Source organism: Ilyonectria robusta (assembly GCF_021365365.1).
Source record: "Ilyonectria robusta strain PMI_751 chromosome Unknown BGZ61scaffold_15, whole genome shotgun sequence".
NCBI lineage: Eukaryota > Fungi > Ascomycota > Sordariomycetes > Hypocreales > Nectriaceae > Ilyonectria > Ilyonectria robusta.
Window position 1 is genome coordinate 936,836 of NW_025764449.1, and position 16,283 is coordinate 953,118.

At 54.2% G+C, this 16,283-nt stretch overlaps 6 protein-coding genes across 6 annotated transcripts; 3 read left to right on the forward strand and 3 right to left on the reverse strand.

Annotated features, from left to right (window-relative positions):
• Positions 1 to 996: 996 nt before the first annotated feature.
• On the forward strand, positions 997 to 2,302 carry BGZ61DRAFT_60329 (DNA-binding protein). Its single transcript, XM_046256899.1, has 5 exons — positions 997 to 1,192; positions 1,269 to 1,294; positions 1,353 to 1,391; positions 1,447 to 1,621; positions 1,754 to 2,302. Exons 1-5 carry the CDS (start codon positions 1,103 to 1,105, stop codon positions 2,108 to 2,110), a joined length of 687 nt encoding a protein of 228 aa, XP_046102070.1. The 5' UTR covers positions 997 to 1,102; the 3' UTR covers positions 2,111 to 2,302.
• Positions 2,294 to 5,177, reverse strand: BGZ61DRAFT_60336 (ubiquitin carboxyl-terminal hydrolase 14). The gene is made up of 4 exons (XM_046256900.1): positions 5,035 to 5,177; positions 4,837 to 4,904; positions 2,668 to 4,769; positions 2,294 to 2,616 (listed from the first exon to the last, which is right to left on the reverse strand). The coding sequence occupies exons 1-4, from the start codon at positions 5,060 to 5,062 to the stop codon at positions 2,478 to 2,480; spliced, it is 2,337 nt and encodes a 778-aa protein (XP_046102071.1). The 5' UTR covers positions 5,063 to 5,177; the 3' UTR covers positions 2,294 to 2,477.
• A 2,048-nt stretch (positions 5,178 to 7,225) lies between these two features.
• BGZ61DRAFT_60358 (NifU-like N terminal domain-containing protein) lies at positions 7,226 to 8,024 on the forward strand. Its single transcript, XM_046256901.1, has 2 exons — positions 7,226 to 7,749; positions 7,844 to 8,024. Exons 1-2 carry the CDS (start codon positions 7,320 to 7,322, stop codon positions 7,990 to 7,992), a joined length of 579 nt encoding a protein of 192 aa, XP_046102072.1. The 5' UTR covers positions 7,226 to 7,319; the 3' UTR covers positions 7,993 to 8,024.
• A 1,724-nt stretch (positions 8,025 to 9,748) lies between these two features.
• BGZ61DRAFT_534824 (carotenoid oxygenase) lies at positions 9,749 to 11,534 on the reverse strand (the record flags this gene model as incomplete). The annotated part of the gene is made up of 2 exons (XM_046254194.1): positions 9,749 to 11,341; positions 11,415 to 11,534. 2 exons carry the CDS (start codon positions 11,532 to 11,534, stop codon positions 9,749 to 9,751), a joined length of 1,713 nt encoding a protein of 570 aa, XP_046102073.1.
• Positions 11,535 to 11,580: 46 nt separating this feature from the next.
• Positions 11,581 to 12,918, reverse strand: BGZ61DRAFT_60377 (uncharacterized protein). Its single transcript, XM_046256902.1, has one exon. It carries the CDS (start codon positions 12,574 to 12,576, stop codon positions 11,749 to 11,751), a length of 828 nt encoding a protein of 275 aa, XP_046102074.1. The 5' UTR covers positions 12,577 to 12,918; the 3' UTR covers positions 11,581 to 11,748.
• Positions 12,919 to 13,767: 849 nt separating this feature from the next.
• BGZ61DRAFT_534825 (averantin oxidoreductase) lies at positions 13,768 to 15,655 on the forward strand (the record flags this gene model as incomplete). The annotated part of the gene is made up of 7 exons (XM_046254195.1): positions 13,768 to 13,830; positions 13,898 to 13,990; positions 14,052 to 14,226; positions 14,281 to 14,287; positions 14,348 to 14,562; positions 14,613 to 14,862; positions 14,914 to 15,655. 7 exons carry the CDS (start codon positions 13,768 to 13,770, stop codon positions 15,653 to 15,655), a joined length of 1,545 nt encoding a protein of 514 aa, XP_046102075.1.
• Positions 15,656 to 16,283: the final 628 nt, after the last annotated feature.

Below are 16,283 nucleotides of genomic sequence, written 5' to 3' on the forward strand. Positions count from 1 at the left end.
CCAAGTAAAGTAGCAAGCAAGGTGACAAGCAAAGTAACAAGCAAAGTAACAAGCAAAGTAACAAGCAAAGTAACAAGCAAAGTGACAAGCAAATAGTTATACATTCCATATTAATATACCAAGAGTTCAAAGAGAGTGACAGTGCTTTGTGTTCAAGAACATGTTTTACCATCTCGCATGATGTTCTGACCTATTAACAATACCTCATACGGTGTTCTCAGCCACCAAGAGCACATGGTGTCTTGTTCTTATCAAATAAGAACAACTCTAACAGCGCAGTTACCTGTCATGAACAAATGGCATGGCAATATTATTTACTGAAAGCTTCATCTACTAAGATTACGTATTATTCGACAAGAAGCTGCTTGCACCGCAAATCGCGCTATCGTTTACTGTACTGGACCAGAGTCCCAGCCCCAAGAAGTGAACATGTCGAATTGTTCTTTCTTCTGGCCATCTTATTGATTTGGAACATATTTCAGCAAGAAAAACATCCAGGCATTGTTCTCGCATAGAAATGTACGGCACCGGGTAACTACGTATGCTTGTTGTTCTGCGCGGCCCGAAGTTGAGGAATAAGAGCGGAAGTGAATATTATTTGATCTTGATGATACAACTCCAGGAATAGTGTAATTTCTCACGTCCCAAGGCGCCGTTAATTTAGTAGTGGTTGTTCATGAGTATCGGGACTTTCGGTGTGGTCGTTCACATGGTCTAGATAACTTGCATTATGTTCCTTTGTACTAAGAACACTCGCCTCAAGTACAATGGCGTGCAATGCCAAAAGCCGGCTTCAAGTTTGCTTTTACTTCTTAAAGGGCCATCAAGTGCAATTTGTTCCATTTAGGCAACCAAGACTCTTGAATTTGAAGTCTCTACGAAATGCTGTCGACTTGTTCTCCGCATGAACGGTTCCCGCTCGGTGAGGCGCGGTGAGTCTCGGTAAGCCCCACCGCACTGGCCAGGCACAGCACTCACCGACGCTTTATCGCCCACCCCGCAACCGCAAAGTAAACAAACGTAGCACCACCATCATCACCGAAAGAACAGCACCTGCGCCGCCCTGAACCATCACATCGCCAAACCACCCGCTACCGCCGCAATGTCGTCAAAGGAATCATCCAAGTCCAAGGATAAATCTAAGGTCCACAAGCTCTCCCTCAAGGGCAGCGCCCGCCTGGTGGCCGAATTCGTAAGTTCTTCCACTCTATCCAGCCTGTCCTCGGCGCTGTCGCAGAAGCTAACTACGGACTTCCAATGCTCCTTAGTTCCAATACTCCATCCACAGCATCCTGTACGAACCCGTCTCGCTCCGACTCCATTGATACACTGCCGACTGACACATCCCCCAGGTTCCAGCGAGGTGTCTACCCAGCGGAAGACTTTACAGCGTTCGTCGTCTCCGACCCAACATCAAACCCAACACGTCACTAACAAACTACATAGCGTCAAGAAATATGGTTTGAACATGCTGGTCTCGGCCGATGACCAGGTCAAGGCATACATCAAGAAGATCATGTCCCAGTTGGACAAGTGGATGGTTGGTGGCAAGATCTCCAAGCTTGTCATTGTCATCACGGACAAAGACACAGGCGAGCATGTTGAGCGATGGCAATTCGATGTACGTCTTCTATCTCTTTGTTCTAACCAGTACTCCTTGTCTTGGCCAATGCTCCCTAGTCCACCAATCCTCCGTTCCCAGAACACCCAGCCTGTTCAACATGAGATCCTAACTAACCACACCCTCCCCCAGGTCCAAATCTTCCAAACGACAAAGTCCAAGTCCAAGTCCAAGTCCAAACCTAGCGACCAAGAAAATGTCGCCGGCGCCACCCCGGCCGCACCCGCCGAGAAGACGGAGCCCGAAATCCAGGCCGAGATCGCCGCCATCTTCCGCCAGATCACCGCCTCCGTCACCTTCCTGCCCCAGCTCAGCGGCGACTGCACCTTCAACGTCCTCGTCTACGCCGACGCCGACAGCGAGGTCCCCGTCGAATGGGGCGACTCCACCGCAAAGGAGATCGAGAACGGCGAGAGGGTCCAGCTGCGTGGCTTCAGCACCGCCAGCCACCGCGTCGACACCCTGGTGAGCTACCGGCTGGCGGAGTAATGGTGGCGATAGAACAAGACACGCAGACATACAGGAGGCGGAGGAACGAGAGTCGCAGGTTCGGAACCAGATTCACTCCTACGACAAGGCATACATAATGAACAAAGAACGGCCAAGACGGCCGGGATGGCGTTGGGCGGCGTGAGGGTTTTTTTGTCTTGATTCACATTACTTCAACATGGTGTTGACAGAACTGTACGATATTTGGTATCTATTCGGCACCCGGTGCCTGTCTTTGCAACTTCTATGAGAAGAAACCATGTACTAGGTTTTGCCTGGTCTCTCGCGCCATGTCCCCAATCTACATTCATCAAACCACCCCAGAGTAAACCATCTACGCCTCATCACCGTTTCTCATAATCTTGGCTCAAACTCTCTTGAAAAAGTACACATACGCAAACTTGCGCATCTCGTCCACATCATGCGCCTCCACAACCTTCTCGTCGTTGAAGAGCACCCAGGTGGCCGAGCTTTCCAGCTGCTTGCGGATGAAGGCAACGTAGTGACTAAAGCTTTGTTAACTGATAATCTTGACCACCCTAGTCAAATAAACTTACCCTGCGTGAATGCTCGTTCCCTTGTGGCAGACAATTGACCGGAGTTCAAAGTTAGCTGGGAGAACCGCACTTCCGGCTGGCTCACTGGGCGCCGCCGTAGCACCATCTGTCGGGGCATCATCATCAAAGGTCCCTTGATCATCAGGATGACTGAAGAGCCACTCCACAGCTCGCTCGACGTCGCCGCCCGTCTCCTTGAGAGCCTTCTTTGCCTGAGGAGCACCGAAGCCCATGGCACCGAGCATCTCAATCTTCTCGGGGTCGGCAGTGCTTGCGGCAGCCGATGACTGTCCTCCCAGGTCAAGAGGGGCATCAATGTCAGCGTCTTCCATGTGCGCAAACAACCATTCCATGGCCGAGTTGGCATCAGAGTTGCCAGTGGCATGCAGGGCTCGCTCGCAACGGTTACGAGGGAATCCCATCCCCTCCAACTGGGCCACTGCCTCAGCATCGGGGATAAACGCAGGGGCGGTTGCCTCTGGTTCATCAGGTAGCTTCTCCTCTGATGGTTGCAGTCCTTGGGACAGGTAGGTGTCCAAGGGGAATGGACCATCCGGCACAAGTACGGGAACATCAACCTTGATAGGAACCCAGTTGACCACCGTCATCTTCCTGGCATTGACAACCAGGACATCAGGGAAGGTCTTGAAAAGCGACCGCTTGGTGAATCCGTCCTTGCTTCCACATGCCGAGCAGGTCAGCTCGACCCTTTCGGTAGCGGTAAAGTTGTCGAGACATTCCTTGAGAGTAACTGGCTTGTATGTATCTGCACTTGCTTCCGCTCCCTCTTCGGCCGGGATCTTCTCCAGAGGAACGTCAATGAAGATGTTGTCCTGCTCATTAGTGCTGTACCTGACCTTCTTGCAACCCAGGCACTGCAGGCGTTGTTCCAGAGCGAATCGGAACTGCGCAGTGGGATCCTTCAGGTCACCAGGATGCTGAGACCGAGTGATGAGCTTGAACAGGTGCTGGAGCAGCTCAAGAGCATCCTGCTGCCGCATCGTGGAGAACTCCTCATGTCCTCGGCCGATGAGATGCTTGAGCATGGCGGGTGGGAGGCCCTTCTGGTGAGCAATAGCAGACTCCGCAGCAATATCGGTGTCAGGCTTAGAATATCTTCCAGACCAAAGACCGTCTGCGACCTTTCGCAGCTGGGTTTCCAGGTCAGAGGCCGGCTCTTGAACAATAGGCAGGTCATCGTTGGGTCGGAAGTATCTGTCTTGGAAAGAGGGCATATCGAAGAGGCACTGGAGAATACTGGCGAGGTAGCAGCTGTTGCCCAGGTTTTTCAAGCCAGTGAGGCCGGGTCCGAACAGGGGCTTCAGCTCCTTGCCATCTTCAGTAGTCATGCTAAAGTCCCACTTGAGGTTTTGCTCAATTTGCATCTCTGTCAGACTCTTCTCAGTCTTCTGCCTCTCAGCAAGGATAATTCCCCAGTGCGCCAAGTGCTCGCCTAGGCCGTCGTCGATGCGCTCCTCGTCGCACTTATAACAGTAGACATCGGCCGTTCCTTCGGGGGTGATTGATCCAAGCTTGACAGCCACACCATGGCCGGACGCGTCAGAATGAGCTAGGGCATGCGAGTTGCCATCGACACCACCCATCTGCTTGCGACCGCATCCCAAGTTACCACACTCCAAGCAGAGCCAGAGGTTCTCGGCAAGGTCGCAAGCTGAGCAGTGCCCAAGAGCACCCTGCTCAATCTTTCTAGAAGGGTGCTGTTGCATAAGCAGGATGTGCTCGCAGCTCGTCAGCTCCTGCTCCCAAGCCTTGACTTCTTCCTTTCGGGAGAAGGTGTTGGCCTTCATGATGCTGTCAACGAGGGGAGCAAGCTTGGGACCTGTCTTGTCCAGTTCAATATTGCAGTCAAGGCACTTCACAGCCAGGGCGGTATCGTATCGGTCCTCTTCGGTCTCAGCGGCGATGGACAACTTGGACATCTTGGCAGGGGGCTCATCTCGAACGATCATCTTCCGAGTTCGACGGATGTTGAGGGCGAGAGGGTGGCTCGTGAGAACGTGGTGGAGCTTGTTGTGAAGTCTATCGTTGGCACAACCGCCGTTGAAGCACTGAAGACACACATCGAGGCCAGCAGGATCGTCCTAGGTTAAGGGAAGGGTCAGCAAGGCCGTAGGAGCTTGCGGTTTCGAGAGGGCGGTGGAAGCTCACAATGGAGTCGAAGCATTGCGTGCAGTCTTCGCGGTAGACGGATTGGAAGGGAGTTGGAGGCGTGAGCCCTGGAAGATGAGAAAATGGTTAGCTTCACGTTCTGTTCCGTGGTGATCCAAGCAGAGCCGAAGCGATCATGCTCGAAGCTCAAGCATCAAGCTCCAAGGAGGGACGGTTAGTTGGCGGGGTCGACTTTACCGATCGACTCCAAATGCGGGCAAGCCATGGTTATCCGGTACAACTGGTTTCTTTGGTCTTTTCTCTGTAGTTCAAAATGGAGTCAAGTATGAAGGATCAAGATGGCTGCAAGATAATACAGATGTTGCTCACCACTGAAGCTTCGTCAGCTTCAGAGAAAGATGTACGACACACGTCACTGGAGCCTGCTTGGTTGACCGGGGAAGACAAAGAAGGCGGGGCACTCTCTGCCACAAATCCGCCACAGCGAGGTAGGCACTAGCCACAGTGAATTTTTGGTACTTCTGGCGGGGAAGCGGTGCGGGATCGGATGTGGCGCATGGCTCGCTCATGTGGCGTGTGTGGCTCATCAGATCTGATGCGTGCGTACCGCGTCGATCTCACACTCACACACCTGTTCTCCTCATTTGGGACATCCATGCTGCCATCCAGCAGTAGCGGGGTTTACGAGGATCAGCATCATCATATGGTTGAGAATTCCAAATGTTCGCCTCCACTCGCTAACCCTGCAGGGACTGTAGGTCCGCTGTCAAGTCCTGACAGTCGTTTGCATGGTATGCATTTGTCATTCACTCGCCTCCAGAGGGCCATGGCCGCAAACAAAATCCAGGCACCAAGGCATCAAAAACCCAAGCGACCCGAAATTCGCTAGACTGCTGCCCCGACGCTACGGTTGGAATGTTTGCGCCCACCCGGGTGACCAGGTTGGTGCAGTCAAAAAGTCGGGGAAATCAGCCGGGCTCGGCGGTAGTAATGATGGCCGGCGGTACCGACGGTGTTTGGTACCGCCGTCCGAATCAGAGCCGCTATCTGGTGACGGCCAACAGGACATAACCAGTCAACCAGTCAGTGAAGAGTCAGAAGCATGGGTGAGTGCCACGGAATCAAGGGCTGAAGCATGCCCCGAGAGACCGGACCAGGAACTGAGGGCATGGGACGCGGCGGACTGGGATGGTGGCGTCGGTTTTCATCATCACCGAGACGGAGACGACTTATCCCCGAACTGTGAATTTTTCCCGGTCGGTGCTGGTATTTTCTACCTTACATCCGGTGATATTGTACATCGGCGAATTGGATAATGTTCCCACGGTGATTCCAGGTGAAGGATGACGAGTGCATACGCCAACCTGCCACACCTCGCTGATGCTGGTGGTGGTTGTTCGGCTATGCGTCCGAGGCAGATCGGAGGCGGTCATTCAGTCGATTCACCGTGCATTGCCCGCCGGTAATTTCTGATCGAGCTGGGGCCCCTTCTGCACCTCAACCTCATCCTGGTCAGCGTGCTCATCGAGTCCCACTCCGCGGCCGCGGAAGTCAGAGCCGTGGGAATGCCGCAAGATATTGCACGGAGTGTTGGGAGCTACGATAAGATACTGCGGTAGATGGATCATGGATGTCCGCGGCGACGTAACGCATGCCGCCCCTTGATTAATTGAGGGGTAGCTTAGTTGGCGGGCGTCATGGAGTCACATGACGCCTACGGGGAGCAGCAACACAGTGGGGAGACAGGGACGTTTGCAGTGTTTGCAAATCTGCTTGGAGTCGCGGATCTGAAGTTTTTTTGTTCTGTCGTGTTAATTAGGCTCGGGCTGAAAACGTTGGCAGGGAAGACAGGACCCTCAACGTCCCCTACCTGAACATGATATTATTAATTGTGCATTCACGAGCATCTTATCAGATGCGTTTGCCCCAGGAAGTCAAAGTCCAGCAGTCCACATCGGCCCCCCATCTTTCCATCGGACGCACCCAATAACAATCCGGCTCGCCTGGAAAAACGGCAAAGAAAGAGGGGCCAGAGCATTCACTCGCTGAGGCAGTTTAGACGCAGCGCTATCCCCTTTCGGGCGACCATCTTCTTCTCCGAGGACCGAGCTAGCAAAGACGTAATGGCCGAGCAATCGGAGCTCGCTGATTGGCCGGTGCGGGATCCGGTGATGCACTGGCCGAAATCGCCATCTTTCCGCGGGCAAGTCCCGCATCTTTTTTGTGCAAGCCCGCATCGCCGCCCATCCCAGCCTTTTGGAGCACGCAGACCTATCTAGCCTCCACACGCCGCCTGTGAATTTCCATCTTCCCTTCTGCATCTCCGTCACCATTTCTGGCCTCTCGACAACCCTCTATCAACCTGCATTCGTCCGATCCTCCGCCATCGTCGACCTGCACTCTCGATCCTGTCCAGCCAACCCCTAACGGAACCGAACTATCTCCTTCGCCTCCGTCCACCTCGGCCTCCGCTACCGCCACCGGCTCAACTCACACTTCACTCACCCACATCCACATTCACAATGTTCTCCCGAGGACTCCGCGTCATCTCGCGGCGAGCCGCTCTCGCCGCCCCCCTCGCCCGGCCCTCGCTCGTCTCTGCGCGACAGCTCGCTCCCGCTGTCGCCATCAACGCCTCGCGCGCCTACCACGAGAAGGTGCTGGACCACTACTCGCGGCCTCGCAATGTCGGGTCCATGAACAAGAAGGACCTCGATGTCGGTACCGGCCTCGTCGGCGCCCCGGCCTGCGGCGATGTCATGAAGCTGCAGATCCGTGTCGACCCGGAGACCAACAAAATCTCCGAGGTCAAGTTCAAGACCTTCGGCTGTGGCTCCGCCATCGCTTCCAGCAGCTACCTCACCGAGCTTGTCCGCGGCATGAGCCTCGATGATGCCGGCAAGGTCAAGAACACCGAGATCGCTAAGGAGCTCTGCCTGCCTCCCGTCAAGCGTATGTCCCTCATCTCTCATTTGCTTGCGCAATTGCCGCGGCCCCGATATTTCATATGAAAATGTGACTAATCATGACTTTCTCACCCGTATAGTTCACTGCTCAATGCTGGCTGAGGATGCCATCAAGTCCGCCATCTCAGACTACTACACCAAGAACCCCAAGGCCAAGGCCACCAGCCTGGACGGTACCGGCATGAAGATGCCCGCTGTCGAGGCCACTCCCGCTGCCGCTACTGCGTAAAGAGCACTAAACCCGCTCACCCACATTTTACACAGCACACCAACAAACTACATCCATCATCACATCACAACACACAACTGGGATACATGACGGGAACGATACCCTTATTGGGGCTGGCGATGAAAAAAGAAAGTCGACGGGGAGAGACGGATAGGAAATCACCTATGGAATCATCAGATTGGGTGAAGCGTGCTGGCCAATTGCCATTGCACGGACTCGACGTCATGGATGGTTATTTTTCTCATGTCTTGCAGACGGGAAACTTTGGGAGTAAGGGGTTTTTATTGTCTTTGCTTGAAATCACAACGGGTGGTTTTTCAGAGAGGAAACTGGGGTAGGGGGTGGTCACGGAAAGAAGAAGGGGACGGGGTGTTTGAATGAACTGTAACCATTAGGTACGCACTGAATGAGAAGTGTTTTGTCCCAAGCAGTCGATGATGAGGTGTCCATTGCTCGTGTCATCTACGAGTGTCAAATTATGACCCGGTTGAGGCTACATTTGGATGAGAGCACAGTTGGCTCAAGAGGAAACAAACATCGTATCAACGCTGTTTCTACATGCCGCCGATGATGCCGTGTAAATCCCAACAAGCATAAGATGCCGATTTCCGGGCAGTAACGCGACACACCGTCTCTTCCTCGCCACCCCCTCCCCCGGCCCATGTGAGCCGTTCATGCACGGCCGTGTCGTCACAGCCACTGATTGATATGGCGCGTTATCAATCAGCTCAGCCAGCCGGGACCACCAGCGGGATTGCTCCCCCGCCTGGGCGACAGGCCCGCCACAGGCCATTTACCCTGGGTGAAGCACGTTGTTGTCTGGAGATACATCATGACACCGGGGTGGATGACGACATGATGCTCGTCCTCTTTCACCGAGGCCGGACGAACCGAGCCCAACCAAGTGGCAGTCTTCCAGTCGCCACTTCGATCCTCAGGCGTCGTCGTTCCCAAAAGGGGCGCCGCCGCCAATCAGATCCCCTCTGCGTACCATCACCGCCATCCCATCCCCCATGCCGCTCTGGCGATTCCACGTCTTATCAATCACCCCACAGCAGCAGCAAGGCTCCCCGGCCTGCCATACATACCTACAGCTTCTACCCTTTCTAGGTCGTTCTCCTTTTCGTACTAACACGTAGTTTAAGCTTCACTCCGGGGTCTTTGCCATCCCTGGAGAAGGCGGGAGAATGGCATCACGCATCAGGCCATTTTTTGGGTCCACCGTTGCATTTCGCGGAGTACCTTGCGGCCGCCGTGCCGTGCCCGTGCCGCTGCTGCACTTCCCCCCAGGTTCCGGCATCTTGGGAATTAGCAAGATCGGATCGAGTTTTGCGGGGGTGGCTTTTTTTTTTTTTTTCCCTCCGTGGATTGCGTGCCCGTTTGTGTCTTGCTTGTATGAGGCTCTGTTCTGTTAAGTGCGGACGCTGGGCTGGTGGGTTGCAAAACTTCAGAAATGGTACGATATATTCCCCACCTGAGCCTAGCTCGACCCAAGCTGTCAAGCCATGATCATGTTCATCTCGAGTTTGACTAAAAAAATAGATTGGTTAAATTGTTACTTGGGTGGTCGCTTGCTTTATGCCTTGAAGTCGTTATCATCATCATCACAAGCGGTCGTGAAATTGTTGAAAGGTTGCTCCCCCATCCCGTCCATCACCCCCTACCCATGCCCAAGATATCTGTCACTCATTCCTTTCTCCTCACTGTCCGTCCGTACATATACAAATGTGGTATCGCAGCATAGTCTCTCTCTCCATCACGAAGGCAAGGGAACATGTGCCCCATGAAACCCCATGGCAATCGCAAACTCCGCCTCCGCCCTCCCCACCTCCTCCATCGTCCGCGCATCCAGACACATCAGATACGCCTTCGAAGACACACTATCCACAACAACACTCAACACCACGCCGTCATCCTCATCGGTCCCGTCCGGCCGCGGCACAAAGATTGGCTCTCCGGGCATGTGTCCCTCTGGGCCAGCCCACAGCAGCGCCTCCTGCGTCCCCACGTCCGTCTTGACCAGCGCGTCCACCAGCGTACTGAGCCCCCGGTTCGACGTGCTGTACACGTACCGGTACGGTTTGCACCGGCGGGCCGGGTGGATCGTCGGCAGGTCACCGGCGTGCGGGTTCCGGATCGTCAGGAGCTTTTCGGCCGTGGCTGTGTAGGTCACGTCCGGGGCGGTGCCGAGCTGAGGCATGGTGAATTTGTATCTGACGAAGTGCGGAGTTGCTGTCTTGAACCGGTCTCCTTTGGTCCAGAACTTCTTGGTCGCCTCATTGCGGTCGAGAATGACGTCGTAATAGAATCCCTTGATGACATCGAGGCTGTCGTACTCGACATAGTCCAGCACAAGGGCGGTCCGCTCCTCACCCTTTTCGTCCTTGAATGTCTCCTCAAACGAATTCACGCTGTGAAAGAAGAAGCCAGCCGGTGTTGAAAACCGCGCCACGACTCCCTTGCCATTTCGCCTATCAACCACAATCCATCGGCAACGCTTCGATGCGTTGAACGGCTCCATAGCATCAACGATGTTGCGCTGCCACACTATCCCGAGCCCGTGCCACCGAATATGGGACGACGGCAGGCACAGCACGACAAAGTTCTGCGTTAGGAAGAAGCTGTGCATGTACACGGCGGGCAGGCCCGGCTCGTTGATGGTGGCGAGGATGTCCGTCTTGCCGGACGCGGTGTTGACGCGGAACACACGGTACGTCGGCGTCCGGCCAAACTCCAGGTTGTAGTTGAACAAGTCTCCCGTCTCCGGATCTCGCTGGGCGTGCGCACTAGACATCGGCCCTTTGAGATCCGGGTGGAAGACGGCCTGCGTGGCCGGTCCCAGTGGTTCCAGCGACGTCGGGTCGATGCGCTGGAAGGCGGCTACGTCGGTGCCAACGTAGAGGTTCGTGACGCCCGCGCGGTGGCCAGACTTTCCAACAGGCATGCCGGGGACGTTGGGTTGCACAGTGACGTTGTACGTGGTCAGCTTCGGCTCGAAGACGCTCATGAACTTGGCGAAGAGGCCCACGCAGGGATCGGCCTTTTGGCCAAATGAGATGCCTGAGCGCCAGCCCTTCTTCTTGACTCGAGCTACATAGTCGTCGGACTGGCGGCGGGACGAGTAGGTCACGGTCGTCTTTTCTCCTGGCGCGCTGGGGGCGTTGATGTCGAAGCGGTGAGTATGCGCGAAGCCGTCAAACCAGTGGCTGACGTAGTGCGTCCCCTTTGGCGTCTTGTCGACGCGGCTCTGGCCTGGACCTGTGCGGTAGAGGGCTCCGGCAGCCCATGCTGGTATCTCTCCTGTGACCTTCAGGGGGAGGGGGCCGCGATGTTCCTCGAGGTTGTCAAACTATATTGGTTGTTTGTCAGGATCAGCAAGAGTCGCACAAACAGGGTGGCACAGTGCCGGGTGCAACACTAACAGCAGCTTCATTGGGCCAATGTCTCCAGGACTCGGCGAGAACATTCCGGGATAAGTTGTCGACGTCCTCGTCCTCGTCGTGGCGAGTGCGGTGGAAAGTGCCAGTGCCGTTGACGGCCATCAGGGAGGTTGCTGGTTTGCGATGCTTAGGCAGGAAGCACTTCGGTGAGAGTCGAGTTGAGCGGGTATTATATGTTGTTGCAGAGGTTGTGAGTGATTTGTCCTCTCCTAGTAGAAAGGACCTCGAGTGAATTACAGGTCGAGGTGACACCGGTCAAGAAAAGGCTGTTCGGCTGGCTGACGACCGGGAAAGGGGAGGATGGATATAAACACAATCAAGTCGAAGACGAGGCGAGAAACTGAGATGGCTCGAGGTGATTCACCGCAAAAGGGCAGAAAGACGGACGGGAAGTGTGTCTTTTTTGAGCTCCAGCTCCCAGGTCCAGCTCCAGTTCCCGCTTCAGCCTCCGGTTCCACGTCCCTTGTTCTCGGCCCTCGTTCTCGTCAACTTGCAAAGAGGCCCGCCACGTGTGGATAGGGTCGGAGAGTGCCGCGTGTGGAGGCAATTTTCTGCCTGATCCGCAGAATGGGCTTGTTTCTCGTATGCGCATTCTGACGTTGTGGCCGTGTGTGGTGGTAGTGCTGATTCTGCTGGTGGTGGTCATGGTGGTGGTGGTGCGTGGTGCGTGGTCCATTGACATTCTCGTCGTGCTTGCGGGTTCCTTGGCTGGCGGAGACGCTTGTGCCTTGGCGAATTGCGTGGTGTTGTGGACTCTTTTCGGCCGTTGGAGGCTTGCAGGCTTGCAGGCTTGCAGGCTCTCGGAGCAGCCAATTCGTCGAGAAAGCGAGGTGCGGTGCAGGGTGCTTCGCAGGGTGCTTATTAGTTGGCTTCTGTTATTAAACCGGCTTCCATCCAAACCTGGTACCGGTGAAATCCGGGGTAACCTCCGCGCGGAGTCGGCATCACGAGGCCGGAGCGGCGTGGCCCTTATATTCAGCCTTATTACACATGCAATGCAACACGACGCAACACAATCGCGACTGCATCTCCAACCAAAAGGGCCCTCTGAAGGGGGTTTGCTTCGCCGTCTCACCGCAGCCCACGCATTATTCTCCCTGTGGCCGCCATCCCGGCACCCAAGCGGATCCGAGTGCGAAGCCATGCACCCTGGAGCAGACTAAGGCGCCATGGCGAACAATTCCTCGCTATGGCGGCGTCGGGATTGGACAGCGCTCGCTGGGGTCGTTTGGGGGACGACACCGGCCCAGCGCCACGAATCAACCGCACTGCTGGTGGCTGACGGCCTGGCGTCATGGATCTTGGCTTCATCCCGAGAGATTGGTTCATTACCTGTTAGGACCGCCGCTATGGAGTACCCGTGGACGGAGCACGCGGAGACCCTAATTCCCATTCAGACGCCTGTCAGCGGGAGAAGCTGTATTCAACCTCCACGCCGATCACTAAACCCGGTATTGTCCGGTCTGTACTACGGAGCAGTCAAGCGAATGCGATGTTGCCCTCCCTCCCATTCAACAATGGGCAGGTGTCATTCCGTCAGCCGGTCTAGGGTAGGCCGCGCGGAATGAGGCTCAGAATGGTAAAATTCATTTCAACGTATTATTAAATATTTATCCTGTATTGAATCTGCTTAGGTATCTTGGTTGGTGAGCTTTATACCAAGATTAGTGCATGTTCTTAGGATGTGCGGTGCGTTTTCTCAATTCCCTTTTTACGACTCCATCCCAAACCGCTTCAAATGACCCAACTTCCACCATCTCCTCTATATAGATGAGAATTTCCGTCCTCCCCTCATTCTGCCACAAGTACGACTACACACTCCTTAGAGCTAGTTCAAATCGCTTAATTATGAACACATAACATTCTATCCTACACTGCTGTTGAGAAACTCCTTCCCTAGAGATGCCCTCCACCACAACCGTTCATCGCTCCCATATCCCGCCCTCGTGAAAAGCTTCACCTGATAAATCTCCATTCCTGTAGATCCATCATCCCCTCACTTCGGAACTCTTCTTCCTACATTTGCCCGTATTGCTCGTTCCTCAACACTTCTACTCATCCCTCACTCCCGGCCTGCACCACTCATAAGCCGCGGAAATGGATATCCGCAAATCGTCACTGGTCACAGGTCGCCAACCGATGGCGGGGAACGCCCGTCTTTCCACTTACAGGTCCTCTAATAGCGGGTCTCCGTCTCTAGTGTGCAGGTCAGCACACCTGGATACTATTATTTCAGCGCGAGCGAAGCCATGATTCCGTCTTTTGAACCCTATCCTATTCTCTACCTCAGTGGCACTAGTTTGCCGTGGCAGTGACAAGGATTAAGCAATCAACAATGGGTGCTGTCGAGTACATTTTTACAAACCTTGGCACTGTTGCCTTGGGTTGTCTGGCTTCGGTACATGATTCCCATTGTTCTGGCATGAGTCGGAGATGTGTTGGGCCTTGGCTAACTAGCACCCTAGTTCGTTGTATATCTGGTTGCTGTATCTGTCTACAACCTTTACTTCCACCCCCTGGCAAAGTACCCCGGGCCATTCTTTGCCCGCATCTCACCAGTCAGTCTCTCCATCTGCTCCACGGTACGCCACATAACCCATTTGCTAACACGTCCATTAGATCTACAGCATCTGGGGTCTCTTCCGCGGACGATGGCCCTTCGACGTGCACCAACTTCATCTGAAATATGGCCCTATCGTGCGAACCATGCCCAATGAGCTTACGTTCACCGACCCGCAAGCCTGGAAAGACATCTATGGTCACCGACAGGGTCATCCCCAATTCCACAAGGATCGTAAGTCTCATCACATCACCAACTCAACCAGCCAATGCTAACTCCTACACAAAGCCATCCAGTAACCACCCCCACATCCCTTTGCCACTCCATGAGGATACCACTAACGCCAATTTGCTAGTGTTGGCTCCGTGCAAGACATCCCAGGGTCCACGACCCTGACCATGGCAGGCGACTCCGATCACTCTCGCCAGCGTCGTGCCCTTTCCCATGCCTTTAGCCAAAAGGCTCTTCTAGAGCAGGAGAGCATCATTAGGGGTTATGTTGATCTCCTTATCGAAAAGATGAAGCCGTTCGCGGCTACTGGAAAATCCGCAAATATGTGCGATTGGTTCAGTAAGTCCCCCGCCCTTTGCGCATCTACGACTGGTTGACTGTCTTCGTAGATTTCACCACATTTGACATCATCGGCGATATGGCCTTTGGCGAGCCTTTCGGCTGCCTTAGGGATGGTGTCTTCCACGCGTGGGTCTCTCTCATCACACAGACCATCAAGGCTGGCGCCTTTGAGCAGGCTACTCGTCGCATGTTTAAGACCGGTGGCATGATGCAGAAACTACTGTGCACCTTGATACCATCCGACCTCCGTTTGAAGCGCTTTCAGCACCTGGAGATGAGCAAGGAGAAGTGTCTCAAGTATGAATGCCCTTCCGTGATTTGAGGGGGTGGAAGCTGACCCTCAAATAGGCGTATCGAAGAAGGCTTACGAAGAGAACATCGTGACTTTCTTTACTATATCCTCCGACAGAACGAGAAGGGCGGTGTCTCACAGGATGAAATTATCCTCAACTCGGCCCTCTTTATTGTTGCTGGATCCGAGACTACCGCCTCGCTTCTCTCTGGTCTCCTCATGTGGCTCCTTCGCACTCCTCACGCTTACAAGAAACTGACAGAGGAAATTCGCTCGGCTTTCGAATCAGCAGATGAGATGAACTCGCAGGGCCTGCAGAATCTACCGTACATGAATTCTTGCATTGACGAGGCCCTGCGCATCTTCCCCCCTGTACCTACTGGTCTCACCCGGACAGTTCCTGAAAACGGCGATACTGTCGCAGGCGAGTTCCTCCCCGGTGGTGTCACTGTCTCCTGCCATAGCTGGGCTGCCACGCATTCGCCGCACAACTTCCGCAGGCCTGACGAGTTTATCCCTGAGCGGTGGACCGACGCTGCGTACGCAGATGAGAACAGGGAGGCTAGCCAGCCATTTTCTCTGGGACCCCGTGGATGTATTGGAAAACACATGAGCTACCTGGAACTAAGACTCATTCTAGGGAGCCTGCTGTGGCATTATGACGTTGAGAGAGCTGATCTGGATGACCCGAATGCCGTGGATGTTTGGGATCCTAGTGGCGATCTGCAGCATGTTAAGGCATTCAATACGTGGGCTAAACCTACGCTTTACGTTAGAATTAAGGCAGTTCAGCGATAAATATATATGACGATTCTTAGAGCCGAGGTGGTGGTTTTGTTTTCGTGGTGCGAGTCGCGACGTTCTAGTGATCTCTGCATTGTGTGGTTGCACTCTTAATAGCGTATGGACACCAGTACAGAAATTAGAGTAACAAGTAAATCTTTCGGAAGCATGACCCATGTAACCTCAGGCAGTAAATCCTCTACTGTTGCAAAGGTTACGTGGGTAGAGCTGTGTTGGCCTTGTTTCTTTCTTGTCCTAAACCAAAAGGCATCAGAGACGGCGGGAACCTTCAAGGGGGTAGGTCCATTCGATCCCTGACTGGCTTCAGGACTACCCAGATCTGCCATATTTTTTAATAATTCCGCAAGTCAAGGGATTGGATGACGCGGCGGAGAGGTGGAAGAGGTCGACCACGTCAAGCCTCGTCCCGTAGTCTTGCAACTACACGCCGAACTCGAGGACGGCGCATTTCTAGTGCTCCCTCCCTGCCTTCAGCGCCCAGTTAGCGCCGATGCAGTCACCAGAATATTTGGTCACGTACTTGACGACTTACGTAGAGCCTTAGTTCGTCTTTGTCTTAAGGGCGCGCCTCGAGCTCTGGGATGCTCGTAGAGCAGGTAACGATCTTACAAAACGTACCAGA